The sequence below is a fragment of the Lepidothrix coronata genome, unplaced genomic scaffold (assembly GCF_001604755.1).
Source record: "Lepidothrix coronata isolate B3197 unplaced genomic scaffold, Lepidothrix_coronata-1.0 Scaffold130, whole genome shotgun sequence".
In the NCBI taxonomy this organism is placed as follows: domain Eukaryota; kingdom Metazoa; phylum Chordata; class Aves; order Passeriformes; family Pipridae; genus Lepidothrix; species Lepidothrix coronata.
In genome coordinates this window covers 2374687-2389608 of record NW_016690310.1, presented here as the reverse complement: position 1 = coordinate 2389608, position 14922 = coordinate 2374687, and the positions used below count along the sequence as shown (strand labels likewise).

The 14922-nt window shown below is 41.7% G+C and overlaps 1 protein-coding gene across 4 annotated transcripts in view; it reads right to left on the bottom strand.

The window, feature by feature from the left end:
- The window catches only part of GAS2 (growth arrest specific 2), an 83530-nt gene extending 68900 nt beyond the window's left edge, over window positions 1-14630 (bottom strand). The window contains exons 1-2 of one of the 4 annotated variants that reach the window (XM_017826772.1): window positions 14493-14630; window positions 4514-4675 (exon numbers count right to left, since the gene is read on the bottom strand). In XM_017826772.1, coding sequence (XP_017682261.1) covers window positions 4514-4655 — 142 coding nt within the window. In that variant the 5' untranslated portion in view covers window positions 4656-4675; window positions 14493-14630. Of the gene's footprint in view, window positions 1-4513; window positions 4676-14026; window positions 14164-14460 lie in introns of those variants that run through there. The other 3 variants (XM_017826775.1, XM_017826773.1, XM_017826774.1) reach the window with 3 other exon arrangements.
- Between the last annotated feature and the right edge of the window lie 292 nt (window positions 14631-14922).

Genomic DNA, 14922 nt, shown 5'->3' with positions numbered 1-14922 from the left:
AATCTCTGAAACACATCTACAGTGCTTTAACCCAAAATAACAAACTGTGACAAAAATAAGGAAAACAAAAGGCTAGTGATTTTATGCACATACAAAACTAGTTATCTTCTGACAAGGCTACTCTGTTAACACCCCACAAACTGACAGCAGAAGCAATGGTTTTGAAAGCACTGAGACATTATCACTTACTTGAAGTGGGACATATAAACAATTCCATTGATAGTAAAGAGAATTAGATAAAGCCACTCAACTAAGAGAGAAACTGTACCAATGCCAGCAGAATCACTGGAAGTATCAGCATTAAAATGTCTGAATATCAAGACATTCAAAGACCTGCGTTTCCCACTGGCTTGATCTGAACAAACTGATGTTGAAAATAAACATACTGTTACAGAACCCCCATAGACAGCAAGTGGAACAAAAACACTAAGCTGAACAAGATTTAATTCAGAATCAAAGAAAGAGTTCTCTTGCACAAGACTTCCTACTCCTCAATCCCAAACTTTACACCTCCTGCAACACACCTTTAAATACCTAGCCTGGTCTTCAACTCTCCTAACATCCTTGCCCCTGTGCTCCTTTTTATCCAAGCCTCCTTCTCTTTTGTATCCAAGAAACTTCTGTGTGCAAACCACACTCAACATTTACATGTCCAATTCCTCAGCACACTGCATCCTCCAGCCACTCAGCTACGAGCTTCTGAAGCCCAGAAAGCTGTTTGGAAGAGGCCTCAGCACTGAAACCCTGAAGCTCAGACACGTGCCCAAGGTGTGGTCCCACGTGCTAAATGAAGCTGGATGGAGTAAAAGACAATATAACCCTCTGCAGCTTGTAAATGAATTCTGGGAATGAGTAGAGAGATGAGAGCTCCACACAACAGCCAAAGAGGAAACACAGACCATCTCTCTGTACCTGTGCTAAACTCCAGGCTGGTGGTGAGGCCCACCCCTCCTCACATCAGCCACTTTGCTTCTGCAGACACACAAGAGAAAACAAGAAAGTACTGGAGAGTAAGGCAGGCAAGCAAACCTTTCAAATTGCTATTTTCCCTCTGCTAGAGGAGTACTATGGCCCAAGTGTGCTAATTCCCATGTGCAGCTTGCTAAAGGTGAACAGAACTTTTTAGCATCCACAAGAGCATTCTACTAAAGTATATAGATATAATCTACCAAATTTGGAGTCTGTCAGCCATGAAGGCATTCCCAAGTGTTTCACTGGCTCTATACATACTAAAAGCAAGGCTAGGACATGATCATGACTTGCAAGACAGCTGGGTTAACACATCTTTTTAACTTTGCCACTGCCACTCTTGACTGAGGTACCAAAGCTCAGCAGAGAGAAGCAAAGGTAAGAGACACAACACCCATAGCTCCAATCTTTCTCTCCAGCATGCAAACCACAACCCCCCCAATGCTATAATGTACAATATTGTATGAGTTAATCCTATCTGACACATGGAGTTCATCTGCAATGTCCTTTTTCCATCCCCCAGAGTACAGACAGCTAAAATCTATTCAGCAATGGAGCTGTAACGACAAACTGTCCTCTCAGAAGCTCTGAGTTTCTCTGACATGGTTCCAAAAATAATTAACAAAATGCATACAAAAGTAGTAGTGAATATTAAAAAAGACCCAAAACAACCACAACATGCTAAATTAGAATAAAATGTCTAAAGTCTCAGGGTTAAAGATTCTCACAGCATTATTTTCCAGCTGCACCACATATCTCAGTCTTCTAATTTACCAATTGGGTAAGGTCAAACTCTAGCTATGCCTACCTTCTGTCTGATATCAAAATCCTTCATTCATATTATAAAGTACAATATCCTGAAAATGTTTTCCAGTTTGTAATTTTGAACCCACACCAGGCTTTGCTACTGCAAGACTGTAATCTTTTCAACTTCCAGTAACACTGTGTAGGACACAATTGCCTCTCCACAAAAATTTCCTAAAACACCATCAGTTGATCAAGCTGCTTCAAAGAGGTTCAGCCCTATTTTTGCCTAAAATACTATTTTTTTTTTAATCTATGTTTCTTTGCAAAGATTCTACGTCCATGTTGAGTACATATGACTAAAATATAGATGAAACAAAACATGAACCAAAATGGCAAAAATTAACTTAAATGCATATTTGTGTGCTTTAAAAATTGAGAAACCTTATTGCATTAGAACTGGCATAAATGAGGCTTACTATACATACATAAATGACACTTACAATGAGGCTACACAAGATACAGGAGAGAGCAAGCTAAGGTGTGGAGACACACAGTGTTATTTGGTCTGTGCTACTTGCACATCCTTGCATGTGAAAATCTACTGACCATTAATGCAAAATACATTATTTGTCCCATGTAAAGAAAAGAACAAACCACAAAACAAACAAAAGAAGTCTTCCATATTCTTCTACCCTTTCAGATGCTGAAAAATTAGACAGTACAAACAGGTTTTTACAAGGTAACAGCATGCTGTAAATTCATATCTACTTTATCACACAGCAACATGCTCATACATCCCTACTCTATTTAAAGTTAATCCAAATTATGCAGTAATTAAACCAGATTTGAACTCTGAGTTAATATACTTTTATGAATAATAATTATTTTAATTCACTTACACTTAATTTATTCTGAATGTGAATTTTAACTTAATTGAATTATTAATTTGAATAACAATGTCTACACAGGAATGCAAAGTGGTTTAACAAATCGCTGTAATTTCAATTCTTCAGCACAAACTCTGAGAAAAGAAGAGTGAGAAGGTGTGGGGGGGATGCATTAAGCAAATGAACTGTATATGCTGCTTAATTAAAAGAAGGTTGTACCCATTTAGTTCTGCAGTGCAGAATTTGGTGTCCACATGAAAAATCAGATTTTTAATTATAGTTGGCATTTCAGAACCTCCTGCTGGTTGCTACTTCCTTGCTCAAAAAGTGACCTCATTCCTAAACTTATCAGTGGGAGAACTCTGTTACCAACTGCAAACAAGGTTCTATTTGTTTTAGAGTGGATCATGAAAACTTCATTGTTTAAAACATTTAAACAATATACTGAATCCTTAATGGAATGTGCTGCTTCTGATTCAAAAAACAGTCACTTGGATTGCTGTCCTGTGGTAACTGGAATGAAAAGTCAGTATTTCTGAACTTTGTTCCGGAATTGCCTAGACAATTTTATATTCCAAACTCATTAATTTAAATTGAAGTACCACACAAGTATGTCATTTAAAACACATGCCACTTTTGCAGTTATGGATTCATAACTGCAACAACTCTAAAATGGGTATCATCTACCTGAAAAATAATGTGTTCTTGCATTCTACTGACACTGTACTGATTGACTACATCTCTTAAAAGGTGGTATTTCCCTTTCTCTTAAAAAAAGGAGTTAATACAGTACAGATGAAAGACACTGGATATACTCCATTATTTTATGACATCAATTGACTGAGATAGTTTAACTACAGCATTTGCCATGACAAGACACTGTCCATGCCTCAGCAGAACAGACTTTCAGAAAATAAAACAAAAATTAAATAAACCCTCCAAAACCACACACACCAATTTAAAAGTGCTTATCCAAATTTTTCCTCCAAAATAACATGAACAAAAGTTTCATGAAACCATCACCTCCTCCAAAATATTTTCTTCTCTTTGTTTAATGAGAGGAATTGCTGGCATGGTTCCTTTAGCATGAGGTATTCTACAAGTCATAGATTTGTTTGGTGGTATTCTTTGGACTTGCAGGGATCCCCCAAAAACCATTTTTCCTTGAGCTGATCTCAGGAAACAGCATATTATTTCCTGGCTCCTAATTTCTAAATTGTACACCTTCAGGAATGATTTGTGTATCTCAAAGTATTGTCTCTCTCCTTCCTGCCAGGGACAATCTCTCTTCTCTTCAGGGACTCGCTCTTCCTTCACATGTACCTGATTTTTTTCTCTGGGTGTTTGGTTTGCACCCTCTTTTGGCAACAACATGCTTTGGCTTCACACACCAAGGCAGGTGTAAATCCCCAGGTCCAGCTGTGGTAGGTCAAACCCCTCTACGAATGACTTCCAGAAGTCTTATCATGCACTGCCTTGGGCAGCACTTATCAATTACTAGACTGGTTGGTCAGCAAAGAACTATTTAATGGTTCCTTCTATTCAAGACAGTCAGTACACCCGTATTCTTTAGGAGGCTTATCAATAAAAATGGAAAACATGGGTGATGGCAGCAATTAGCATCATTCAGCTTAATGGTATTAATACAGAAAACACATGTAAAAAAAAATTAGAGGGGAATTTGAAAAAACAAACAGGAGATGTATAATAAGGTTCAGTTATTCTATCACAGAAACACTGTGGATGCAAATTACTCATTAGCTTTTCTGACCTTGCCAGCAGTTGCACTACGTGGAAGTAGCTACCTAATCATAACTACCTTTATTTCTGATGTACAAAAGAGTCTGAATTCCCAGTGGAAAGAGTATTCTTACTGCCCAGTCCCTGAATTCCGTCCTACTGTGCCTTACCCAGTAGGTTTGTGAGCCACAGGGCCAAATCCTCTTTCATTGGCAGCAAGTTGGCCTCGTGTCTGCTCGCAAGCCACTGACTGTACTGGTGCATGTCGGAGAGGCCAGGCCCGCGTGCCTTGGGGCTCAGGGCAGTGCACATCGCTTATCCGCTCCTGGTACCTGTTCATCACATCAAAAAAGGAAGAAAAAAGAAGAAAAGAGCACTTCATTATACCAAATAAAGCTTCAAAGGTTCCGTCTTTAGAATTGCAGAAGATAATCCCATCCTGAAGACGATCTCCATCTTCGGAAGCGTTCAAGGCCAGGTTGGATGGGGCTTTGAGCAGCCTGGTCTAGTGGAAGGTGTCCCTACCCATGGTGTGAGATGATCTTTTAAGATCCCTTCCAACTAGAACTATTGTATGACTCTGAAAGCAACAGTAACAACAGTTCTAAGAGATCAGATGTCAGATAACCAGATGTGGATCTAACACGTGGTTGCAAACCAAAGCTTTGTTTTGTTAACAGATTTTTTTTTTTTTTGCAAGCGATTAAATCATACAGATAAACGTCAACTTCATTTGTACTCACCAAGCTACACATGTTGCCAACACATGACCATATATTCTGGAAGGAATGATTAAAATCAAATAAAAATAAACATTTTACACAAAGCTAACAACTCACTATGGTGCCTGATCCAATACCCATTCAATTTAAATGGAGAACTTCAGAGATTTTTGGATCAGGCCCAAGAAAAACATGGGAACAACCAAATTACACTACTACAGCAAACTTATTAACAACTTATAAATTCTGTAACCAAATGGAAACAGTCTATTCTACAGCTTCAGAATAATTAAAGAAAAAGCCTACACTAAATATATCGACTGAATAGATTATTTCTTCAGAAAGCAGCACAACAGCTAGCACTGGTCACTCAAGACTTCCCACTTCCCAAATCCTCCTCTGCTTCAGTGACGACACACTGCAGCTTTAGTTTCGGGTAAGACAACTAATATTTAACACATAACGTATTAGGTGTTGGGAGTTGCAGCAGCCAGACATGTTAGAACCACTGGACCTATATCTCTGCTCCCGAGGGACCAATTCCCCACCTGTGGCAGAAGTGTGCTGAAGAAAGAATTTTTTCAGAAGAAGGTTATTTTTCCTCTCTGAAAGAACCTCGGACCTAGACTCTAATACTTGTAGCAACGAGCTGAGACACTTCCTTGCCTGGCAGGCTGGAGCTTGCTGAAAAGCAGCCATCAGGTCTTGTGGAGGTGGCACTAGACAGACATGAAGTGAATGTGAGATCCATAAGGAATAGTTCTGTCAGCTGGTTGATCCACACCAACTGTGATTACACATGTCAGCTGCCTTCAACTTATGGCACTCTCCAAACACTGTTTCTTTCTGTCCTTTGCATACCTTTCAAACCAGGTAACAAGTGTTTGTGACTTTAAGAACCACAGAAGGAAAAAAGAAAAAGAACAATTTGCTATAGTATCCATTACAGCCTGGAATAACAAGAATACTGAAAACAATTCTTTTGTCAAAAAAGGAAAATACTTACTAAATGTAAAAAAAACCAAATCAAAACCAAAACCAATTGCCTTAACATAAAATTGTGCTGTAACTGACTTTTCCAAACATATGTATTGCTACAATATGTAATGCTACTTGGGATATACTTGTATTAATACTCCAGCATTGTTTAACCATACTTGGGGTAAGTAAACTCCTTGCTTATAAAAAGATCTCCTTAAGCTCCTGTTGACAGTACCTCATCCCACAATCCTGAAGTTTACCTTGCCCTTGAGATAGACACAGTTTTCACCACAAATATATTTCTTACTGAAATTAGACAATTTTTTCAGTTGGGGTGAAGGTAAAATAGACTTTAAAAAAAAGATTTATTCTCTTGTATAAACATGCATTTCTGAATTATGAGTAGATTTCACATTTTTCTAACAACAAAAAAAATCTTCATGTATCCTTTCAGAGCAGAGAAGTTTAAGGCACCCCAGTACGCAATTTAAGCACAGCTCTGTTCTGAAAGCTGACTTTGTAAAAATGTCAGATTGGATTTATGGTTTCCTGGTTAATTAAATTCAAATCATACCTGTTCATTTAGGGTAGGGTATGAGGGAGGGGAGGGAGGGAGAAAAACTGGGCTTGTTAGCTCTGCAAAAATCAATCTGGAATGTCACTCTCAAAATAGATCGATTCAGACTAGAAGCTACCAACAGCTAAGGAATTTCAATGACAGTATATTTAAAAGTTGCTCTAAGTCACTCAGAACCACACAAATTAGTCCTTCAAATCACTGCTTCATTTTGGAAAGAAAGAGAGGTAAGATGGTTGACACCACCTTGTCTTAAAAGATTATGTGGGAAAAATCAAGTATAAATAGCTCTGCCATATAGAGGTATTTATAGAGCCTTCAAATAAATTTTGACTGATTTCTGGAGTCTATAAACTCCATTGATACAGTGAGAACCAGAACTGAAACTAGATTGCTCTCTTGGATGACCTCTGAAATTATATTGGTAAAATATTGTAGCTTTAAAAAAATCCTCATTCCTGAATGTTCAATTCATGTACAGCACACAAATAAAGCAAAGTATTTTTTTTGCACCAATGTTTCAGTTTATTAACACCTGCATATCTAAGTATTTAGGAACCAAAATCCTGCAATTTGTTTTTCTTTACATACAGATCAGAAAAATGTACCTGAAAAAGCAGAACCATTGTACTAAAGGAACCAGTTAGACATTGCAGCTCTTCACAGGAGATAATTTCACAGCTCATACAAGCTTTGTGGAGGGGGTTAGACTAGATGACCCTCGGAGGTCCCTTCCAACCTGAGTTAATTCTGTTATATTTCAAGGATGCACCCAGCAATATTAATCACAGAACCTTAAGCAGGGGCTGCCCTGCTAGAAGGGCACACACACACTGAACTGTGATGTGTCAGGAGGGAAACAACAGAGGCAACACCCTTTTCTTTCACCTCAGGAAAGGTCCACCTCCTTCATCACTTCCAAGACCCTGCATATGGAGTGCCCTATGGGACTTGGGGCTAATTAATCACCAACATTATGATATGCCTGACAGCCAGTCAGATGCAATACATGCCGCTGTCACTGGTGGGGCTGAAGTCATTCCAAGGTTTGAAAGTTACATTTCTTAAGAGAAAACAGAGGGAAGGCTTCTGGGGCTGCTACATGGAAAAGGTTTGGGTTTCCCCATCAGCCTGTGCAACAAGCACTGCAGTCTGTTTACGCTTCAGGCTGGTTTCTGAGGAGACACAGAGCAGAGATTTCAGGGAGCTGAGATGTTACTTCATCTCTAAAATACACGGTTGTCTTTAAATATGTTTCATACTGACCTAACTCACCAATCAAGCCTAGTGAAGGCCTCAAGAGACTTGAGACTCCCTGAAGGAAGAAAAGTGAGAGAACAAAGGTTTTGGAGGATGCAAGGGTGCCTGAGTTTCTAAGTAACTGTGGTAGTAAAAAGAGAGAAGATACAGAGACAAGAAGGGTTTTAGGTAGTTTAAATAGGACACAGGTTCTTAGAATGGGAAACTGAAAAGATGATGAAAGGCAGATAGGTGACAAAAATTTCTAGAAGGTGAAAATGATTCGGGTATCTCTATAGTGGGGCTCAGTCTGCTTGAAACAGTAGCCCTGAATTAACAATAATGCATGGGTTTATTTACGGAGCAGACATGCAAAGTGAGGACTGGAAAATGAGAAAGTCTACACTGAAGAGCCTGAAGAATCACAGACAAATCACACACAATCCAACCTTACTTCTGTGTAAGTTTTCTTTAATTTAATTTCTGAAAAAATGAATTTTCCCCTTCCCCACTACTTCTCTGAAAACCTGCTCTACACTTCAATAAAATACTTCCCTGCTAGAATCAGAGCCACAAAATTTCTACCTTGGATTTTTAAAATTAAATTATGCTCTCAAGGAGCAGAGCATAATCAGTTACTCGCATCTCCTGTCACAAACCCTACAAGTAACACAGCAGGTCAGTTATCAAACTGCAAGCATCAGAAACTATCAAACTCTGAATTATTCTTCACGCAAACACTGATTGCTACTGTACTTGTAAATTTAATTTAAGCCTCCACAATACTTCAGCACTGAAGTGCCCAAGTTTCATTAAAATGTTTATCTACTTCATTAGTTGTAGTAGCCCAGACATTAACTATTACAGCTTCATCACATAGTAGCTGGGATCTGTGAAGAAGACAAAATGAGTTAGTTATGTGAAGGTGTTATGAGAGCAATTGAGTCCTGAGCTCTTCCAAGACCCCTTTGAAGATTCTATACGTGGTCAAGGCCAGGCTCTTGACTCATTGCTCAGATACCTTCAACTCCCTTCCCTAAAATATCCAAACATACTTATTTTCTAGTGAACTGAAGAAAAGTTTATTGAAAATTTATCAGTGAGGAATTTGGTCAGAAAAATGGGCTAACTTGCCTCAAAGGCAGACAGCAGCTTTCAAGGATACCTCACCACAGCTGAGGCAAGCCTCTGGCTCCAATGACTATTTCATCCTTTCCTTTTTGGCAGATATAAAGTATGAACAAAAGTAGCCAAAAAATACTGGGTTTCCTAATCTCACTACTTTCTAACAGCAACATCAAATCATCATATATACAGCTGTTCAAAACTAGCCAACGCAAACATGTCAAATATTTTACAGAATGTTACACTTCTCTATAAACTGTTCAGGCTGACGTGATATGCAGAAGCATTTTCAAAACTTACCTCTAAATGCTATAAAGCAACTGCTTCCACCTGCTATTCGGAATGGGGACAAGGAACCGTCTTTAACTACTTTTCATTCTGTTTTGTTACAGGTCATATTTATGCAGCACAGCTTTTTTTTTTTTCCACCTCTCTCAATAAGAGGATGACATCTCAGATTCCTAAGACTTATTGTCTAGATGAAGAATTCAGTGTGGGATAGTTCACAGTACACCCAGTGACCTGTATCAGATTCAACACACTGAAAGGTCCTATTTCTCTCTGCTTGCTCCTACCAAACAGTGAAGTTCTTATTTTGCTTTACAGTAGTGCATTTAGCTGCCTCTGTATTGTAGTTCACTGCTTGTATTTTGCCAGCAGTGTAACTTACACTAGCTGTTGATTGTTATCACTGATCATCAGGTGAAAGCAATGAGAATCAAACAAGTGATCTTTTGTAATTCCACTGGCTTTTGTTGGGGTTAACTGGTAGAACAAAAGGAATCAAGAATCTCTGTACTCAAAACACACAGGAGGAAAAGACTGTTTAATCTAGAAAGTAGAACTGGATGCACAGTGAAGCCCTCACAGCTGCAGATCCCTGGATTCAATTCCCTTTCCTATTCCAACTGCCTTCCTTATCTGTAAAATTGTGATAATAATTTTCTTCAACTGAGTATATATAATAAAAGGGGGGAAAATTATATATGGGGAAAATTATATATAGGAAAAATGCATATATAAAAGGGTGCATGTATGCATATGTATACATACACACACAGAAAATATATCTGCTCCACCCTGCTAGCTAATCACATAAACCAGCAAGATTTTACTCCAGATTGCTCATCCAGCCCCTGCAGAAGATGCATAACCTACACTGGGAAGCTACTGGCTATGCAGTGCCCTCTGTATCACACGAGTTTCATTGTTGCTTCAGCCTGGTTCCTAATTACAACATGTGCATTAATTCTCAAACAAAAGGAGGCTTGAACCATTTCCTTTAACTTGCTCCTACATACAATCCTTCCAGGTCAGGAATGAAGAAGTCTTGCTGAATCACTTGCTCTTTATGACTTGGCTTAAGAACTAGCATAGAAATTAAGTATCCAGTGGAACAAGCATTTTTCTTTGTATTCCGTTAGAAAAGAATAAAAATATATCTAAAAGAGTCTGTGGAGGGAAAAAATACGCCATAAAGCAAATGCAGAACTCTATATAGTGATCAATCAAATCATCTCTGATGCAAAGGTCCTACACAGTGTCCCCTTTGCACCGTAACAGCTTGACTTGGACACTGTGTGTAGACATCTGGACTGGCCCACCCAGGCACTCCTGCCTTAGCAGGCAAGCTCATTGACTGGCTCTGTGCATTTGGCAGCCAAACCAGAGTTATCCAGGACTGAAGATTAGCACATATGCCAGTTCAGTGGCCTAGCTGCTCTACAGAGCTGGAAAACTGCAACAGAAGGTGGCAAAACTCTGCCTCGGACCCAGGGTTCAAGCATTCTTTTTCAGAAAATCTTCACAGTATTAAATAGGGAGGCTTGAAGCTTGTGCAATGAGATGTGCTGTGACTCAGGAGGCATATTAGCCATTACTTGTAGAAGAAACTAAACGTTATTATGCACACAACTGTGCAACAGCTCTCCAATCAGTGGCAGAGGGAGCAGACAGCAACTTAGACAACAGCAGCACAAGTTTTTCTCTGGAGGAACTGGAACTTGAGTGCTAGACTGCACATTGGCTTTGACAGAGGGGTATCAGCTATAACTGCAGACAATCTCCTGCTGTCTTAGAGAGAAGGTAATGCTATTGGAAAGCAGCCATCCTGGAAAGAGAGGAGACAGAGGATCAAAAGCCAGAACAGAGCTCATGAGTATCTGGCAAGGGCCTCTGCTGGATCTCCCTGCCTGTTCTAATCACCTCAAGCAGATGGAAAAGAACTTTTGAAACGTTACTGGAGTTTCTGTGGACTGTGTGAAGCATTCACTTACTGTAATGGCAAGTTGGGTGCAAAAGAAGCTGAAGTAGAAGATTCAGTGTTCACAAACAGATTAAGTTGCAGAACAAAATGCATATTTATGCAAGCAGAAGTGAAGCTGCCCACAATTTGGTGCCCATACTTGCAACATCTTGCCCCCACTGTCACATCATCAAGTGACAGTTTTACAGACATAGAACAAATACATTCACATTTTAAAACTGATTTCAATGTTCCCATCCCAGTGTTGGCATATTTTTCAGATTTGGAGAGTATAACATTAGTCCACAGACTAAAAACTGCTCATTTTTCCATCCCCTCACTCATACATACAAATGTGTATACACACACATATATGCAGAAAGAGGAGGAAAAAAGATACAGGAATGCCTTCCTTTGAGAGCCACAGAAGTAACTAACAACTTCTGTAATTGATATTTTTAATGTCAGGAAACTGTTCCCTATGGTGAGATCTGCCAGACAGTGGAATGATTTCCCCAAGTGAAACTGTGAAAGCTCCCTTACTTGAAATCCTTAAAATGGACTAAAAGAAGCAGTTAGGAAAAAAACAGACTTGCCACTCACTGATATATGTTACCAAGTCAGTCTTTACCACCTGCAATTTCCAGTTTACTACAGAACAGTAATCACTTTCATTTTGCTCTTTTATGTACACAAAAACAAACACAATCACTTTTAAAGTGATTCTGCTACTACTTCGCATAGATCCTCTTCCAGAGCTATTGCAGAGCTTTCCTGTCTGTAGGAAACAACAGGTCATTCTTGCCTGCATCCTCCTAAATACACATACCTGTAATCTTAGTTTGCTCACTGCCATAAACGAGCAGATAAAACATAAGCTGACAAATGCAGCGAGCATATCTTTATAAGGAAATTCAATTATTCTAGTTATTTTATTATCCTTATAAACTATACCACAACCAATTTAGCCCAAGGTTTCTGGAGCTTTCCCAGATTAACTTGGAGCATACTGTACATTTAGGAGCAGGGGGAGGGGCACTGAAGGGGAACCACCATCTGAAACTCATTAATCAATTAGAATTTTTCATGGCTTACATCAAAATGTGATCTACACTGATAAAGTAAGCTTTAATCACAAGAAGCCTTTGTCCTTTACGTTATGAATATACGTTACAAACGTGTGCAGAGCTTCGAGGGGAGGATGGAGAACCTGGCACAACAGCTTACCAATAGTTTAGACCTGTAAGGCTCTTGGTCTGAAGCCAGACCAAAACAAAGTTAACTGCACTTAAAAATCTGATCTAATCATTGGAAGCCTAGATATTTTCAGGACTATGCCTAGCAGAAACAATTTTATTGCCTTGATAATGTCTCCTCTACCCAAAGGAAAGCAGAAAGTCCTTCTCACGTAGACCAAAAAAACCTTCAGGAATGTTCAATATATACTTGCTCATAAAATTATAACTTCTGGAAACTGAGCCTGATTCCTAACACAGTCCAAAAACTTTGAAGTTGATTTCTCTTTACCTGGCTCTTATTGTATGTTTTTCTGCTTGTCTAAGCAAACTAGCCACTAAAAATTAGTACAAAAGAAGTTTCTACCTCCACCAATTAGAAAACGAAATACATATTTAAACTGGCATATTGTATCTTACAAGGAGCAGAAGCGTGTCTCTTGCTGTAATACTGTCTGCATAGTGTGCTTACAAGCTGACTCCCAGTCGTCAGCTTTGCTTTTAATTATGATGTTCCATTTCTAAATCCTGTCCTGAAATTAGTGTTAAGTTTAACTGAGAGGTGTAAAGTGGAGTTGAAGAGGTACTTTGGATAGTAAGTGTGCCAATTTAAATAAGACTGGGGATAAAACAAATAAAGTGACCAAATAAGTAAGTGGGCTAAAGTCAGTGAGAGCTAGAACTTGAGGACAGTACTGACTCTTCAGCACCTCACCACCTCCACCTAGGTTTGGCTGTGGTTACAACTATGGTACCATGGTATAATGCTGATCCAATCGCCTATGGCACCACCCGATGAGAATTTAGAAATGTCCTATTTAGAAATTTCCTATTAAATCACAATCCATGTCACAAAACCATTACACTTGGCACAACATCTGCTGCACAATGAAAAAAAAAATACATAATTTAAGGTACATGGAAAACCAATAATACTTTGTTAATTTTTAATTTCAGAGTAACGTCAAAAGTATGCAGTAACTGCACTGGGGAGCCTGCAACGCACCCGTCCTGGTGTCCCAAGAGCCCTTCTCCCCTAGGAGCACGCAGAGACGTAGCAGGCTCGGATGACACACACCACTGCAGCAGGATGCTGATAGCGATCCTGGATAAGGAAGACAGCAACCTTCGTACGTAGGGCACTAGTAAAGAAACAGAGCCTCCTCCTTAGAGAGCAAACTCTGCCCTCGGAGCATTGGAATCTAGAGCCTGAAGAGGAAAGCAAGAACCCGGAGGGGCGGCTTCTGGCACGAGAGGGGTCTCGTCCTCCTGCCCCTGGGGGCGGCGGAGGGGCGAGCCGGGAGCGCTGCAGCGGAGCGGGGCTCGGCCGCCTCCCGCCCGCCGCTGCCGCAGCCCCCGGGCGGGCGCTCCCATTTCCCACGGGCTCTGCACACGTAGAAACCCGCCCTCCTCCTCCTCCTCCTCTCGCACCGCCGGCACCCCAAGGGCTGCGTGGAGCAGCCTCACAGGCAAGCCGGAGTTTGGGGCCGGGGGATAGCGCACAGTAGGAGCAGGAGCCAACCCCCCTCTCCGTTCCGTCTTGCCCGCCCTGCTCTCACCCGCCGCGGAGCCCGATGCGGTTTGTCCTCCTCGGAGCCCCTCCGCAGTCAGGCTGAGCTAATGGCTTTGCCATGAGCGCTGGAAGCGCTGCTCCCAGGTCTGCCCCTCGGGGGCAGGACCACGGAGACCCTCCGCGGGATGCCCGGGGCAGCCGGCCAGCAACCCCCCGGCCGGCCGCGGCGAGCGCCGGGGGAACCGCTGCTGGACCTCCGTCACGCACCCGCGCACGCTCTCGTTCCGCCTCCGCGATGCTTTCGAACTCCCACAGTCAGAAAGCGGGAGGAAAACAACAACAACAACAAAAAAACCCCACACCAAAAACCCACAAACCCCCCCAACCAGGCAGGCAGGGGCAGCCGTGCAGCGCGGTGCCCGCCGAGCCGAGCCCTGCCGCTGCCTCGGGACACGGGGGAAAGCAAACACAAGCACCTACTCCGCAGCGAAGAGCCGCCGGGCAAAGCTCACCTTCCCGCTTCGCTCCGGCCCCTTTCTCTTTAAACTCGAAGGCAGCCGGCGAGATGCACGAAACGCCCTCAATTTAAAGGAGCCGGCGCGGCGGGCTCCGCCGTGGGGCCGGCAGCGAGCCCCGCTGGGGCGGGCAGGCAGGGCTCCCACCTTGGCCGGGACAGGCAGGCAGGGCTCCCGCCTTGGCGGGGACAGGCAGGGAGGGCTCCTGCCGCCCCTCCGGGGCCGCACTCCCTGGCCCCCTGCCCCCGGCAGCCGCCGCCGTCCCCCCGAGCGGAGCTGAGCAGAGCGGTGGCAGCGGCGCTGCCGCTCTTCATACTTCTGTCCGCTCCGCTCTGCTCGCTTTGGGAAACCCTCCTTTTTTTTTTTTTTTTTTTTTTTTTTCCCCCCTCTCTGACACCGATTTCCTATCCTTCAGCAGTCCGCACTG